The 16,318-nt window shown below is 40.8% G+C and overlaps 4 protein-coding genes across 5 annotated transcripts; 1 reads left to right on the forward strand and 3 right to left on the reverse strand.

Annotated features, from left to right (window-relative positions):
* Positions 1-986: 986 nt before the first annotated feature.
* nsdhl (NAD(P) dependent steroid dehydrogenase-like) lies at positions 987-5,052 on the reverse strand. Its single transcript, XM_054597945.1, has 7 exons — positions 4,821-5,052; positions 4,559-4,720; positions 3,740-3,886; positions 3,487-3,615; positions 2,829-2,971; positions 2,255-2,357; positions 987-2,087 (listed from the first exon to the last, which is right to left on the reverse strand). The coding sequence occupies exons 1-7, from the start codon at positions 4,839-4,841 to the stop codon at positions 1,755-1,757; spliced, it is 1,038 nt and encodes a 345-aa protein (XP_054453920.1). The 5' UTR covers positions 4,842-5,052; the 3' UTR covers positions 987-1,754.
* Positions 5,053-6,818: 1,766 nt separating this feature from the next.
* cetn2 (centrin, EF-hand protein, 2) lies at positions 6,819-8,364 on the forward strand. The gene is made up of 5 exons (XM_054597292.1): positions 6,819-6,990; positions 7,229-7,393; positions 7,503-7,631; positions 7,934-8,071; positions 8,275-8,364. The coding sequence occupies exons 1-5, from the start codon at positions 6,916-6,918 to the stop codon at positions 8,362-8,364; spliced, it is 597 nt and encodes a 198-aa protein (XP_054453267.1). The 5' UTR covers positions 6,819-6,915.
* A 1,080-nt stretch (positions 8,365-9,444) lies between these two features.
* LOC129090535 (olfactory receptor 4K13-like) lies at positions 9,445-10,878 on the reverse strand. Its single transcript, XM_054598183.1, has 3 exons — positions 10,663-10,878; positions 10,467-10,568; positions 9,445-10,050 (listed from the first exon to the last, which is right to left on the reverse strand). The coding sequence occupies exons 1-3, from the start codon at positions 10,876-10,878 to the stop codon at positions 9,445-9,447; spliced, it is 924 nt and encodes a 307-aa protein (XP_054454158.1).
* Positions 10,879-11,733: 855 nt separating this feature from the next.
* Positions 11,734-16,100, reverse strand: gcna (germ cell nuclear acidic peptidase). 2 transcript variants are annotated; one of them, XM_054597864.1, is made up of 13 exons: positions 15,992-16,100; positions 15,668-15,770; positions 14,836-15,028; positions 14,673-14,745; positions 14,517-14,566; positions 14,307-14,373; positions 14,141-14,211; positions 13,624-14,034; positions 13,400-13,520; positions 13,161-13,305; positions 12,872-13,007; positions 12,512-12,716; positions 11,734-12,403 (listed from the first exon to the last, which is right to left on the reverse strand). In XM_054597864.1, the coding sequence occupies exons 2-13, from the start codon at positions 15,755-15,757 to the stop codon at positions 12,172-12,174; spliced, it is 1,794 nt and encodes a 597-aa protein (XP_054453839.1). In that variant the 5' UTR covers positions 15,758-15,770; positions 15,992-16,100; the 3' UTR covers positions 11,734-12,171. The 2 variants fall into 2 exon arrangements, with proteins under 2 accessions (XP_054453839.1, XP_054453840.1); XM_054597865.1 differs by having other exon boundaries at positions 15,668-15,765; positions 15,992-16,097.
* Positions 16,101-16,318: the final 218 nt, after the last annotated feature.

Raw genomic sequence — 16,318 nt, forward strand, 5'->3', positions numbered from 1 at the left:
TCGTAGAAACGCATGCCATCCGGATGATATACAGTATATCAGAGATACTCCAGTATCGGTGTGAAGGAAACATTGTGTTAGGAACATGTGAAAAATGTGTGTTAATTACATATTTATGGGAAAACACTAAGTATGTACCAAAAGTATGTGGACAGTTCCATATGTAAATGATTGATCACTGCAATCATTCCCCTGGTCCGTAGTATCAATGAAGAGACCTTCCTAATGCAATTCAACGTAGGTCTTGTTCCGTGTAAAATGCCTTATGAAGTTCAGGTTATGCTAATCAGAGACTTCAGCAATCTGATTTCCTCATATCAATTGGGTAACTTACATAGTTTCAGTGTAGTTCTTTTAGGAAAGCATTTCCTTGTTTAGCTTTCTTTAAAGGGACAATTACACAAAAAGGTTATGCTATACTTATACGCAGTAGGTTTAGAAAAACTAAAGCATCACATTAGCTAAGGATGAACTTTAATATCATTTTTTGCATAAAATTATGCGGCCGATCGACCCGGTCACAGCTTTTTTCTGTCCTGGCCCCTCAGTGGTGGAATGAACTCCCCACTGACGTCAGGACAGCAGAGTCACTGCCCATCTTTCGGCGCTTCAAGAAGTACTACCCTGAGCCTTCCTCTTAGCACTTATTGTATTCGTATTAGTTTGTTGCACTTATTGTATTCGTATTAGTTTGTTGCACTTATTGTATTTGTATTAATTTGCTTCTGCACTATACTTTTGCTCTGGTTTATGCTCTTAGACGCTTGTTTAAGAAAGGAGATGCACTTATGACTTCTGGTGACTAGTAGTTCTCTTGAATACCTATGTTGAATACACTTATTGTAAGTCGCTTTGGATAAAAGCGTCTGCTAAATGACTGTAATGTAATGTAATGTAATTATCCAAAAATGGTTTCAATGTGCATATATGTATTTGTATTAGGACAGACGTGAAAAAGGTACACATACACTCCAAACTATGGGCGGTAATATCATGCAGTGTTCACACTTCTAGGAATGCTTTCCACAAGATTTTGGAACCTGGTGAAAAGGCCTCTCAGTCGTCATTGCTATTCATCCTAAAGCCGTTTGATGAGAATGAGGTCAGAGCTTTGTGCTGGCAAGTCAAGTTCCTCAACAAAAAGCGCAGAAAACATTCTTTAGGCATGTGGTGTTGTGCTTAGACGTATTGTCCTTTTGAAACAATAAAGGGACAATCCCAAACTGTTGTCAAAAGTTGGACATAAATACACATAACCATAACCCTGTCCACATACTTATGGCCATATCATGGAGAGTCAGTCATCACTTGAAACAATATTTTCACGCAACTTGTACTGGGAGAATCGTGTTTTAGTGGAATGTATTAAGGCATTTTGACATAAACAGCAGCATCTCAATGTGTGTACAGAACAAGATGACAATGTACAGAAATATTTCTAAGTCTTCACATGTTTCACAGTATGAGATCAGTATATTTAACAGTTGATTTAACTGTTCACCAAGTGCTTGAAAACTTTGGATAGGCCAGACTGCAATATGTTGACCAAAATCAAAATGACTTGCTGCCATCTCCTGGTGAAAATGGTACATAAACGATGAAAAGGCACTAATATGCTACACATTGTGAGGTTTGGATAAAGATAAACTTTCTGTTGCCTCGTTTTGAATTGTCCATTCAGGGTCACCTTATACAAGAGTGAGTGTAACTGCACAGCCTTACATGTCTCAACAGTCTTCGCCTCCATTCTACCATCATGCTCCTTGTCTGAGGTGAGGGTAGCTCTGCACTGTGCGTGCTATGCCGTCCTTCAGACTGACCACCGGTTTGTAGCCCAGGTCCTGCTTGGCACGTTCACAGCTGTAGTAGTGATGGGTTCCAGCCAGAGCCACTCTCATTGGTGTAAAGGTTGGTTTAAAGGACACTAGAGGGCGCAGGATCAGGGCCAGTAGCCAGAGGAGCAAGGCCAGGCCATACACAAGAGTGTAGGGGAGGTGGTAGCGGGGAGCAGCGTATCCCAGACCCACTAACACCTCAGACATGAAGTCCCAGAATCTAACAGGCTCGTCGTTGGTGATGTGGTATGGCTGAAAGTGAAGCGGAAGATACGAGATTCATTAACTCGAAAGTCGGTTTGCTACACATTCACAAACGGAAACTCTAATCCTAAATAAGAAGGTGTGTGACTCGCAACATGATTTTAAAAGACAGAATTCTTAAATTAGGCTCTCTGTTTGATTTTGTTCTCACTTACTTTTCCACATATGGGCGAGTCCGGCCTCAGGCGTTCAGCAGCCAGGATGTGGCCATGGACTACATTCTCCACAAAGGTGAAGTCCACCAGATTGGTCCCGTCACTGCAGAAAACAAAAGACAGAGAATTAAATAAATAAATATACCAATAAGCATTAAGAACACAAAAAAGGAGTTTAATCATTCAGCTCACTGCTACAGCAGTCCATGGAACTATCTCTAAAGTAATTTCAACTTTTCAAGTGGCAGGGGAGAAGCTGGTAGGCTGGTGAGAGAGTGGTTTAATAAGGGGGAGAGTGGAGAAGAAGGTGTATAAATAGGTTTTAAGGACAAAAATAATTCACAATTGAGTATTTGACTACAGTGTAAAAAGATAAATGAATGCAGATATGATTTAAGAGATGTATTATAGTAAAAACAAGTTAGCATCAGTAACACTAGAATGTTTTTGTATTTTTTCATATTTGTATTTATAACTATTCACAGTGATTATTGTTGAAACAAGAGCCTTATATTCTATTCATATTAGTATATTTACTAGTTGGATTGGCATCATTGGTTAAACTCTGACTTACCCAATGATGAACTTCATCTTCCCCCTGCGAGCCGTGTCCACTAGAATAGGAACCAGCTGTGGGTCCCGAGGGCCAAAGATGCCATGAGGCCGGATGGCAACTGTGAGGAAACCTTTCTCCTTGTCACAAGCCTCAAGGACCAGCTGGATAACAAAAGACGGTAGAAAATATTCAACTCTGCATCCTGCAAAACCATATTATTATTCCTCTCTTCTCTCTTGTGGGTGTGACTGATTGTGTCATGGAGCAGATGACATGCAAATAACAGAGGGAGACCTGGAAAGATGTACTCACTATTGCTGGAGATTATATGTGTTGTTGTATGATGCTGATAAAAATAAAGTGTACAAAACACAATCTGTTACTAAAAACTATTAAATCATTGATTCATCTAGATTACTTCCTCTTCAAATCAGAGCTCAAAACTGTGTGAGCATCCACTGGGTTCAGTATATCACAGTGCTTAAACAGACACTCAAAATCACGGCCATGTGCAATTTAGAGTTTCAAACTGAACGTGGTTTGAGGAAGATCACATACACTAAAGTGGAAAAAACAAGCAAACTCTACATGAATGAACCAAAAAATCTTGTTTTGGGGCAACAGCACAAACTGGGCTACACTGGTGAAACAAATATGGAAAATACCAGTCTCCAACCTTTTCTTGCTCAATTTTGGTCTCTGTGTAATAGTCGATGGGCTTCCTGGCGTATGGTAGATCCTCTCTCCCATTTTTAACGTCCGTCCCTTCAAACACCACACTGGCACTGCTTGTCAGGACCAGTTTCTGGCAAAAAAAACAAAAACACAAAACAGTTAAACCACTTCAATTGCATATTTCATCTCTAAAGAGTAAATCGCAGGGACAAATACAAAGAAAAGTCCAGCGTCTCATCCCCTGGCTGCCTCACCTGTACTCCAGCCTCGATGCAGGCCTGAATGAGTGTGCGTGTGCCCTGAATGTTGACCCTCTCAAATAGCTGGCGGTCATCGCTGGAAGGGGCTGGGGAGGCACAGTGGAAGACCAGGGACACGTCCTTCATAGCTGGCAGCAGAGCCTGGAGCAGAATGTGACAGACACCTTACAGCTATTGGTCCATGTCCAAGCGAGGAGATTATTATTTTTTATTTTTTTATGTATGTATGTATGTATGTATGTATGTATGTATGTATGTATGTATGTATGTATGTATGTATGTATGTATGTATGTATGTATGTATGCAGTACCAGTCAAAAGTTTGGACACACCTTCTCATTCAACTTCTTTGAAGAATGTAAAATATAAAACATATTCTGGTTTGTTGAGCATTTGTTTGTTTACCACATAATTCCATATGTGTTCCTTCATAGTTTGGATGTCTTCAATACTAATCTACAATGTAGAAAAAAATAAAAGAAAGAAAAACCATTGAATGAGAAGGTGTGTCCAAACTTTTGACTGGTACTGTATATCCAACATCAATGCAAACCAGATTTCAGTTTTTTAGTTCAGTTTGGTATGATTTAAATTTGGTTTCATATTTTTTCTCATTATTATCTTCCCAAGATCTTTATTGTTGCCAGTGTTTTGGTACATTTTGTAAAAAAAAAAAAAAAAAAAAACAGACAAAAAATCTGAAGTAAATAGGTAAAAGTATGGTCTACATGTTGTACTACCTTGTAACTTTAATCCCACGTCAAGTCTCGAGTCCCACATTTTGTTGTGATTGATGTTTATTGTGAGTCTCACCTGTGTGTCGCAGAGGTCTCCCTGGTGGAAGGTGACACCGGGCAGCTCGTAGCTCTGGCGGATGTCAAACACAGAGACAGAGTAGCCTCGATCCAGCAGCTTCTCCACCAAGTGTCTGCCCAGGAAGCCAGACCCCCCGATGACTGCACACCGTTTGTTGCTCTGCATGACGCGCAGACAGGCAGTTTTAAAACACATGCAAACAAACAGCATATGCATCATGAAAAGTTCAAACACATTGGCACTAGAAGAAAAAACTCACCGGGCGAACGCGCGTTGCCATAATGATTGAAAAGTGACAAACAGGTGAGCGAAAGTATCAGTCACTGTGGAGGAAATATGCTTCCTGACAAGTGGAATGAAGAGTTTTCCTAAATGTATAAAATGCAGGTCATAAATGTGGCAACTTTTTCACCAAAGAAGCACGCAAAAGGGCAACTAATTACCTGCAGGCAACGCGTGCAAAGATAACACGAAATAAACCATGGACTGTCTGAATGAGCTGAGTGAGAAGGGGCTCTGTGATTGGTCGAGCCAGTGATCAGCACGATGACGACGTTGGAGAGTGGCCAATGGTGTACAGGATACGTCAAAGAACGCCACAATTTAAGCCAATCGTAGACCACAGTTTGGTTCGTTCCGCCTCCTGGCTCAAAGACCACGCCCCCTTATAAACGTCAGACCAACGATACAGAGGGTACATGAGAAACTTTTTTTAATGTAGCTTTTCTCCTTCAGCAGCCTACAGATTTTTTTTCTGAAAAACATTGCATGAAGGAAAAACGTTTAGTCTAATAGAAGAAAACAGTAAGAAGAGGATAATAATAAAAACACAAGTAGAAAAAACAGCTATAAAAGAGGAAAGAAATAAGTATTTAAACATATATTTGATAACATATGTGAGGTGAGTAGTAGTAGTACTTGGTCAGAGAAGACATGTAAGATAAGATAAGATAAAATAATTTACAGGATTACAGCAGCATAGAGGATAGTGCAAACAAGAGGCATAGTAAAAGAAAAAACAGATAAAAAAACAAGTATTATAAATAAGCAATAAAAACAGTAAAGAATCCACAATAACTGAAATATTATATATACAGACAGAGAACTATGATAACTATAATTGCACAGTGTATTTGTATTGCACAGGTTTTTAGTGTCATGTGTCATGTGGTCTACTGGGAGCAGAGCTGGTTGTGCAACCTGACAGCAGCCGGAAGGAAGGACCTGAGGTACCTCTCCTTGTGCACAGAGCTGTCAGGGTGTCCTGCATGGGGTGGGAGGTGTTGTTCATCATGGATGACAGCTTGGCCATCATCCTCCTGTCTCCCAACACCTCCACCGTATCCAATGGACACCCCAGCACACTGCTGGCCTTCCTGACAAGTTTGTTCAGTCTCTTCTTGTCAGCTGTCAAAATGCTGCTGCTCCAGCAGACCAATCAATAAAAAATGGCTGATGCCACCACAGAGTCAAAGAAGGTGACCTCCGTCTCCTCAGCAGATACAGTCTGCTCTGACCCTTTTTATAAAGTGCATTTGTGTGATTAGTCCAGTCCAGTTTATTGTTCAAGTGAACACCCAGGTACTTATAAGATTTTAACCAATGTATGCCGGTTGGCAATATCTGAACTCTTTTATACAATTATTATTTTTTTATAACTATACATTGTTACATAAAGCCTATATATCACTACTATTTTGACCCCTTTAATTATCATAATAATCTATTCTCTATTATGTCATTATTCTCTGACTTACTACCATCTTTTCTGTTAAAAGAAGCTCTTATCTGAGGTCTGCTGACACTAGAGGGTGTATTGAGGCAATGCCACAGAGCAAATGCACCATTTATATTATATGATACATTTTGCAATAAATATGAAACAAATACTTCCCTATGTTTCCCATTCTGCCTCAGTGTCTCACACATGTCTACAGGATTTAAAGGAGCGTTCATCCAGTCTCCATCAGCTCTGCTCGTGCCTTGCGCCCCGTGATCTTCAGCAGCCTATCATCTTTTTGCCCGACTGGTGCGTTTGATTTCTACTCCCGCTTGTGCCTGACTGTGTCCCTTCCTCACCTGCTCAACGGAGATGCATGAATCGGCTTGTCTGCTGGCACAAAGGGTGAACAAATCAAACGCCCGAGGCTCAATGACGGCAGCTCCTGGACAGCAAACCTGTGCATGTTGTTAGCCTGAAACGTGATTCTTCTGCACATTTTAAGCGGACCTTCCTGCGAAATAAATAAAAGGTTTTGAGGACCAGGAGACTGCCTTACAGTCAGGGTAATCAAACGGGTAATGTGAGCAACTGATGCCAAGTGTAAACCGTTTTATCATCTCCTCCTCCCTAAATGATAGGAGAGGGAAACATATTGCCTAATAGATCTGCAGCTTCCTTTTGTCAATCCAATAAACAGCAGCTGATGGTGAGTTTAAATGTCTTCCTTATAAACTGAATGTTTTTTTTTTTAGTGTGTTGCATTTGAGTCACAGGTAATGGGAATATGCATTTTTCCTTTATAGGTCGGGGAGGTGCCACCTTTCCCCAAAGACACCTTTTCTGATACTGTTATCATAATGGCTCTTATGTCTATTCCACAACCATTAAGATTGTGTCTCCCCCCCCCCCCCACCTCTCCTCCTGTGCCCCCCCCCCCTCTCCAGGCAACCAGTGCCAAGAGACCATCCCTGCAGGGTCCTGTGCCCCCTCCTCGCAAGAAGACGACCCCCAAACCAGAGCTGACCGAGGAGCAGAAGCAGGAGATCAGGGAGGCCTTCGAGCTGTTTGACACCGATGGATCCGGATACATCGATGTCAAGGAGCTCAAGGTAAAAGTGCTCGGAACGCTGATCACACAATCACAAGTGTGTCAGGGAAGGAGAGACGGTTTTCTTTTTCTACGTGTGCTTCACTCTCACCCTTCTCACACTGTGCCAGGTTGCAATGAGAGCGCTGGGGTTCGAACCAAAGAAAGAGGAGATCAAGAAGATGATTGGTGACGTGGATAAGGATGGCACGGGGAAAATCTCTTTTGCTGACTTCCTCTCTGTCATGACACAGAAAATGGTAGATATCTGTCATGAAATATACTAAATATGCAACTCGGACTGTTTTTTATTTGTCTTTAGGTTTAAAAGGAGTAACTGGTTTTGTCCTGCAGAATGCAGATTTTAAACTAGTTTATTTATTAGAGCCAACAAACTGCCCCATATCAGCCACATTTAGATTTACCATGAGCCATACTGGTATTGCTTTTCATTGGCACACACAAACCGGCCACATTTATATTGTCTGTTCTTTGAGGACTACCTACCTCCTGCAGAATGGCAGTTTGTGGTTAAATGACTATCCATTTTCTCTGATTTTAGGCCGAGAAGGATTCCAAAGAGGAGATCCTGAAAGCTTTCCGCCTGTTTGATGACGACGAGACGGGCAAAATCTCATTCAAGAATCTGAAGAGAGTTGCCAAAGAGCTGGGAGAGAACCTCACAGATGAAGAGCTGCAGGTAAAGCACATTATTATGGAATAAAACATTATTAAGATAGATGAAGACTCACAACAGACCACTGTAGCTCACAGGCCGGTTGTGTTTCAAAGACAAAGGTGAGTTTTGAATGAAGCAATTTTGCTCATGAATGCTATTAAACTAGCTTGATTTGCTTCCTACATTCTTCTTTTCATCTCCTGTTATATTCTGTGTCTCTGAAGGAAATGATAGATGAAGCAGACAGGGATGGAGATGGAGAAGTGAACCAGCAGGAGTTCCTGCGCATTATGAAGAAAACCTGCCTGTATTAAAGGAAGTACATGACATTGGATTTGGTGATGTTGAGGAGTCCAGTGGTGGTTTCACATGTCATGCTGCTCATATATCTAATTTACCTTTCCTTATTATTGTGTTGTGCCATTCATTTCATTCATTACATCAAAAGGTTTAACTGTCACATACTGCACTGAAAGAGAGTTGTATAAGACTCATGGTCAAATGCCAAAATATCCTCCTTTGACTTACATGATAATCTACATTACATTTGCCAAAAACAGAAAAGAGATCACTCTCTTTCTCGTTTGGAATGCTGCATACTTTTATGAAGAATACATTGGTTGTATTAATGATAAATAATATGTAGGTTAATAATTCTCAAGAAATCTCAGTGCCTATGTCAATATGGTGACAAACACAGTACATTCCAATGCTTTGATTGATAATACAGTACGCGCATTAAGTTTGGTTTACACTGGTAACTCCGGTGTTTCATGTTTTAGCTTGTGTAACCGCTGATGATTGGAGAACGCTGTTTCACCTCAGTGCTACCCGTGGAGTTGTGCCTGTGCCTCTTAAAAGGGGTGATCCCACTATCTTTAAATATGATTGATTGTGTATGTAGTTCTCTTGACGCATTGATTATTTATCCCTCTGTGTATAACTACTGTATAATATAGAAAATACTCTGTTATTCTTGAATGTTTTGTAAGATGCATAGTGACTTTAATGAGTAGACAAACAGCATATACGTGTTTAAGGTACAAATTAAATATCTTGAAACAGTTTGTCCTGTCTTTAATATTTAATAGTCATAAGCATCCCTCATCATTCACATAGTTATCAGTGTTTGAACAGCTTTTTTCTTTTTACTCACGTCATTCATTTTACTGCTGCTAATTAATGGTTCACAGTAAGATGCTGCTCACTTGCCACAGCATATTGACTCAGCTCTCCGACACCACTATCTCAAACAATCAGGTAAATGCAAAGCGTGATGTAATAAATGTGGAAAAGCATCTGTGCTGATCCGGAAGAAACCGCTCTCCTCTTTCAGGCAGCACAGGTAAAAACAGTTATGTTTTATTAATAGCAGCTCTGCAAACAAATGTTTTTTATGACTCATTTTGGTGGTTGACATTGTTCAGGTGTGCAGCCTGTCGTATCCTTTGCTGGAGCTCCCGTGAGCGGTAGCCATAAACAAGGGGGATGAGTGACACCCCCAGGTTGTAGATGATGGTGGTTGCTATATCTAGAGTGTCACTGTGCAGGTAGCCAGGGATCAGGTAGCTGTCCATGACCACCGGAATGGAAAAGAGGACGGTCTGAGCTACCTGGAGGGTCAGGGTCACACAGGCTCTCTTGGTGCAGAGTGGTCCTGCACGCATGTCCCAGCAAAGCAGACCGAAGCATCCCACGATGGTCAGAAAGCAGAGAGGCAACACCACAGCGCTTCCCACTGTGCAGTAAAGTACCAGAGCTGATGTCCCTGACAGGCAGGGTGAGAGGAAGAGAGGACGACAGCGGGGAACGGTAAAATTGACCTGGACGGAGTTGAGGCCGATACCCAGAGCCACGCTGCTGAGCACAGCTGATAGTGTCCATATGGCTGCAACGGTTGCTCTCTTCCTTTGAGGACACATCAAGAATTCATAGTGCAGGGGCCACTTGATAGCTACAAAGCGGTCGACAGCCAGAGCTGTGCTCAGGAAGAGGTCCACCTACACAAGAAAGTGAGGACATGAAGTAAATGCCTTTTTCTTTTCTTTTTTTCTGTTACCTGCCACTTCAAGGTTTTAGAAGAGCAGCTTTTATGATAGGTTATTCAGAGCAGGCATAATGTCAGCAAGAGTAGAGCATGAATTTAGATCAGATCTATCTACATCACAGTACCTTTAAAGAGGCCTCCAGGGAAAATGAGTCCCGTTTCTATCGTGAATTAATATGTTGCCCTTTGGTCAGGGGCCAACTTGGGCGACTGAATATTGTGACTACAAACCGCAATCGACAAATCCTACTCATTGTGTCTTTAAACATGAGTACTGCCAATGCATTTCCCAAAGAACCGGAAGCTGTCATAGCTCAGAGTGACTAAAACAAATATGGATCTCATAAAAATATTCAATGTTTTACAAACCAAAGAGCAGGCCTCGATAGCAGCACAGAAGATCAGACACTGGGTCACAGGTATACCTTCCCTGGATCCTAAGAGAACTGCTTTGATTGTCCAGAGGAGCTGCTGAAATCGTAATATCGATCATTTAGTTCAAAGGGAATCAGTTTATAAAATAAGGTCTACTTGAACGGTTTAAAATGAGAGATTGTAGATCTACCTGGAGGTTTTCACACAAGAGGAGGTGTGTGAGGAGCAGGAAGCGAGTGTGTCTGAGGAGGGACGGGGAGCGAGTCATGACCAGGAGGAGAGGAACACTGAGTACGGTGTTCAAGGTGCAGCTCACACACATGCTGACCATCTTAACCAGGTGGTAGATGGTGGAGTTTATCCGTGTCTGAGTCTCTAGTGAGGTCACATTGCAGGAGATATCCATGACATCAAGCTCCCTCTGATCTGCCTTCCAGATAGCCTTGTAAAAAATTAATTGAAATGCACAAGTATTAGCACCTGCATAGCTTAAAAGATCAAATTAAATCACATGTACCTCATCTCAAATGTGTAAATAAAGATGTTAAACACTCACCCTCACATCTGTGTCGGAGCTCTTCTTTCTTGAACACTTCCTAGGCGTACAGCACACACATGGTCGACAGTCAGTTTCATTTTGTCGCTGATTGAGACTGAATCTTTTTGCCACCATCACAGGCTGTCTATTAACTCAGCTTCACCATATCAATGTTTCAGACCTCAGGTGTAAAAACCTCATCCCTGTGGAGAGTGATGTGTCAACAGCTAGTGTTTGTTATCAGGATCACATTTGCTTATACAAAGGTCTGGGACAATATTAATGCATTCATACAGAATTGTATTCTACCTGTCAATATTTGCCGGGTAGCAGAGGTACAGTCATGGAAAACATAACGCCAGCCTTTTACACACACACACACACACACACACAACCATATTTCTGTAACATATTTAGAAAGATGCTTCCAACTTGGACTAGACAATTAAGAGTCTTATTTTTAAGGTCATTTTGTAAACCAAACAATCCCTTGATCTGGAAAGAGTTGAGCAGAAAATGTCACGACATATGAGTTAAGATGTGCAATTAAGCAGATTGGTATGAACCCTCTTAAACCAATGGACAGAACCGGATTAATAACAATAATGAATGGTATGTAAAAGTAACTTCCAAAATCTATAACATTTACTGTGTCAAATATAAACAAACAATTGAAGTCACTAAAATGAAAATGTCAAAACTACCATTTAACACAGTCACACATTTAAACTTTATTGATGGAGTTCCTAACAGGAAGATAAAACAGTCAAATACATGAATAAAAACATACATTTATCATACAGTACAATGCTAATCACAGGAAGATTCTAGCATATATTAGATACCAGGGATGAATTTCATTGTTTGACACCACCTCAAACACACACACACGCACACACACTAAACAGTGCACAAAGACATACTCAGGAATGTGAACTTAATGTTTAGGCTCAGTTTTTTTCCAATCCCAGTAAACCCAGTCTATAATCACATACTGATGAACACAAATACATGAAAAACATAAAAATAGATTCACTATTAATAATCACAGCTGCTCACTGATGTAAGACTAGTTGTCGGAGGTATTTTTGAGTATTTGAAAAGGTTTGACCACGTGGTGCAGCTCAGTCCATGGCTGCAGGTACAGAGAGTATCAAGATCTCAGCTTTGACTTAGTTTAGTCTTGGAGGCAAAGTCTGCACTAAGTTTACGCATCACGTCCCCGTGGCTTTGTCCTGATAGCTCCTGTCGTACAGTCCCATAATTGTCTTTGACAAAGTTGGCGAAAGGTGTGGGAGCACGCTGCTTGGCAGACGTCAGTAGGACAAGTTGCCCTTTGCAGAGGGCACACACGAACTTCTGCGTGTCCAACGACTTGGAATGACGCCCGATCCTGTGAAGAATCATATATTATATTAATAGCAAATGTAAATGCAAGTGGGATAGTGAAGAACAATAGGAGGTTAATGGTTGTAGTCAATCTGAAAAGAGTCAGACGTACGTATTCTGGCAGCGGGTGCACTGGTACTGGAATTTGTACTTGATGTCATAACTGTGGCAGCGAGTGACCATGGGCAGCTCAGGATGGGCCAGAGTGGACTTGCGAGCATACAGCTTCCAGAAGTTTCCGTGCCCGTCCCTTACACCATTAATCAACCAGGTTGCAGCATGACACATCTCATGAATCAGTGTGTCCCTCAGACGATCTAGGAGGGAGCCACAATCAGATTTGGATGAAAAGATTAAATCCAATATAAACAGACACGACGATTTTACTATGCATGACATCACATATTTACATTCAGGGACTTTCAAGCAGACGGTTTATTAATAAATTATATCTGGTTTACTAAAGCATTACCTGCGGAATCACAGACTTTCTCCGACAGTTCAATGCGGGCATAGCGGTTCCCTCCACATCGCTCCTGACCCGTGATGCAGTATCCGGCGGTTTTCCTCATCTTCTTATTCCAAGTCACTGACATATCAAGGGGGAGCTGGAAGTCATGTCAAACAAGGAAAAAGGATATATTTATTCTGTATACGTTAACGAAGCAATTACACAACGTAAAATATGAATACAATTAAAATCAGGTAAAAGGTCTAGTATATTTGACAGAAACAAGGGGTAAAACACTGTTGTTCATCACCTTACTGTCAAACACACTGGTATTGTACAGCTGGTAAAGTCTACTGGTGAGTTCTTCCTTGTTCTGCTTAAAATTGCGGCCATAGCTGGAACCAGGGTTGGATAATGACTGCAAGAAGCACCCGGGGGTCTTACACAGTGCGACCCTAGAAGGGAAAGAACAGGTGAACTAAAGACAAATGTCTGTGTATGAAAGACGAACTTAAATGAGCGACATTCAAAACTGCTCGATAGATGTACCTGGCGGTGGGGCCGTGTCTGGGCTCTGTCTGACTGACTGTGGGCTTCAAGATGGTGGATTTTCCAGGTGTCTTTAGGGGTGTTTCACCAAACGATTTAGAGGCTGGTCTTACAGGAGGAACTGACACAGGGAAATATTTAAATCACAAAACGTTAGATAACAACTAGAATAAAAACAAAAGCTAGAGATTGTTTCATTGTGACTATCCAAATAAAAGAGTTACCATGGGTGACCTTTGGTGAGAATGTTGTGCTAGTGAACTTGTTTTTATTTTTCAGTCTCTCCAGTAGGGATGTGAACTCCTCCTCAGAACTGTCCGATTCATCCAGCTTAGTGGGTGCAGATAGAGTGCGTTTCGGAGAGGCCAGGGATGTTAGAGTTTTGGGGGGCAGAAAAGAAAAAGGAGAATGGATGGAAGGGAAAGGGAGTGTTGGCGAACTGTCCTCTTCATCACACCGCAGAGCATTATTCTTGTTAGCCTTTGGCGTGGGTTTTAAATGGCGGGTCCTCCAAGTGCTCTTGACCACGACGTTATCATCGTCATCACTGTCACTAACAAACACTGGGGAGACACACTGAGACAGTGGTCTCCTCAGTGGATGATGGGCTGCTGGAGTATTGCTCTTCTTAGGCACTGCAAAACAGTGGACACAAAACATCACTGTTATACACAAAGTTTTATGGCGCCTTTATTTGAAATCTATCAGAACGACGGTACTGATAAGGTCATTAAAAGTTACCTTTAACTGAGGATTTTGTCTTAATAAAGTCATCATCTGATGAGAAGTCATCCACTATGAAGTTTTTGAGGCTTAAGAATAAAAAATAAAAAAACAATTTAAAAAATGTTTTTCCAGACATTGACAATGCGTTTGTATGAAAAAAATACAAAAAAAGAAACCTCACCCATCTTCACTCCCACTCTCTGATATTTTCTTAGGCTTGACATTAGGGGTTTTCACTCGTTGCAGAACTTATATGTGAAGAAATGAGAATTAATGAGAGAAAAATTAAGTATACAAAGATGTGTTCCTCATAACCTAACAGATGATGACTAATCTACTGTCAGTGGTTAGACATACAGACAAATACACCCGGAAGAAAAAGGCCCCTTACATGTCTCGAAACCGTTGTCATCGTCCGAGCTCACCACAACAACATTTGAACTAAAAAAAACAATAATGGTTTAGAGCATAGAACAACAATGACCAAAATTTGATGAGAGAAATGAGAGGTTAAATTAAAACCAAAAACAACACAGAGATTTCTTACCTGTCTTTCTTTGCAACACTACACTGTTTCAGTGGGGTAGGTTTAGCTTTGGGTGTGGCCTTTCCCACAAGAACTAAGGAATAAAAAGTTAAATTAACACATTGGTGTATTTGTTAACAGAGTCATATAATTCAGCAATAGGAATTCATACAATTTAACTCACATTGGTCAAAGTCATCATCACTGGACTCAATCAGGGGCGTGTTTCTGTAATGGTTGCTCTTGGAGTACTGGTTCTCCTTCTCTGGACTATCTTCACTATCAGAGAGTGGAAGCTGGACTGGAGAGGCTGAGTGATACACAGATCGATGCCCGCTCATGGCAGTATGGCGAGGTTTGCCAATCGAGCTGATCAGCTAGAAACAATAAAGACAGACAGGTTGGCGTTATAAATCAAACATTCCCAAAGTAGAGCTGCTACTAACGATCATGTTCATCACCAATAAATCTGCTGATAATTTTAGGGATTAATCAATTCATCATTTTCTTAACTCAATCACCTTTCATATCACGTGTTTCATTCGATCAAGAGTCAAATAAATATATATATTCCGTTTTCTATGATATATTAGAAAGAAACGCATAATATCCTCACATATAATAAACTGGAAAAAGCTTTTGCTCGGGGAAAAAAAGACTAAAATGATAAATACAGATTGAATAGATATCACTCTACTTATCAAATAATGTAAGATAATAAAATAATCCTTTATTAGTCCCGCAGCGGGAAAATTTACAGGATTACAGCAGCATAGATATAGTGCAAACAAGAGACATAGTAGAAAAACAAACAAGTATTTTAAATAAGTAAGAAAAAAAAAAAAATAACTAAAAAAATCTTATAAATACAGACAGAATAATTATAGTCTTGCAATTGTAACATGCCATATTTAATATCTCAGTGACCCCAAAACACAGTTAGTTCACGAGGTATCAAAACATAAGGGTCATTGTGACGTGTTAATGTCTGCAGGTGGATGAAGTGTGCTACAAACCTTCCTCTCTGCAGTGTCCAGTCCTCCCTCCTCAGCCCACCCCATCTTTGCAGCAACTCTTTCAAATAGTTTTCTAGTATCATCATTCATCGTTCCCTCTGCTCTGTGAGAAAAGACACACACAACCAATCACCACGAGTCATTTAACACTTAAAGTCCAGCGCTCACTGTAGCGTCAAACGTTAGCCTTACTGTTAGCAACCTGCTAACAGTGTGTGCGGACTCGAGCTAACATTGTGTCCCTTAGTTTGCGATGCATGAACCTCCCATTGAATATGAATCATTTTGATAAAAGAATATATAATATATTTGACATGTGATTACCAAAAGCGCTCCCGCTGTTGTAAATAAAAGACGTAAAGGTGGCAAACGGAGCTCAACGAAGGGAAATTCAAATCTTGTGCTCCATGAGACCGGAAGTTGTCGTGAAGACTTTTGACCAATCGGAGCAGGCTACTATGACACGTGACGTTATGGCCACGCCCACCAACAATCCCATAAAGAGATGCAGCTCCGCAGGGACTACCCTCTCCCCAGTCATGTAGAATGACCTTTTGTAATGTGAAGTTGACTATTTTATGTTTATCTATTTCACTTGATTTTATTCGTTTATTTGATGTCACTTGTTATTTCATTTTATTTCTTAGTTTA

The sequence above is a fragment of the Anoplopoma fimbria genome, chromosome 4 (genome assembly GCF_027596085.1).
Source record: "Anoplopoma fimbria isolate UVic2021 breed Golden Eagle Sablefish chromosome 4, Afim_UVic_2022, whole genome shotgun sequence".
In the NCBI taxonomy this organism is placed as follows: Eukaryota; Metazoa; Chordata; class Actinopteri; order Perciformes; family Anoplopomatidae; genus Anoplopoma; species Anoplopoma fimbria.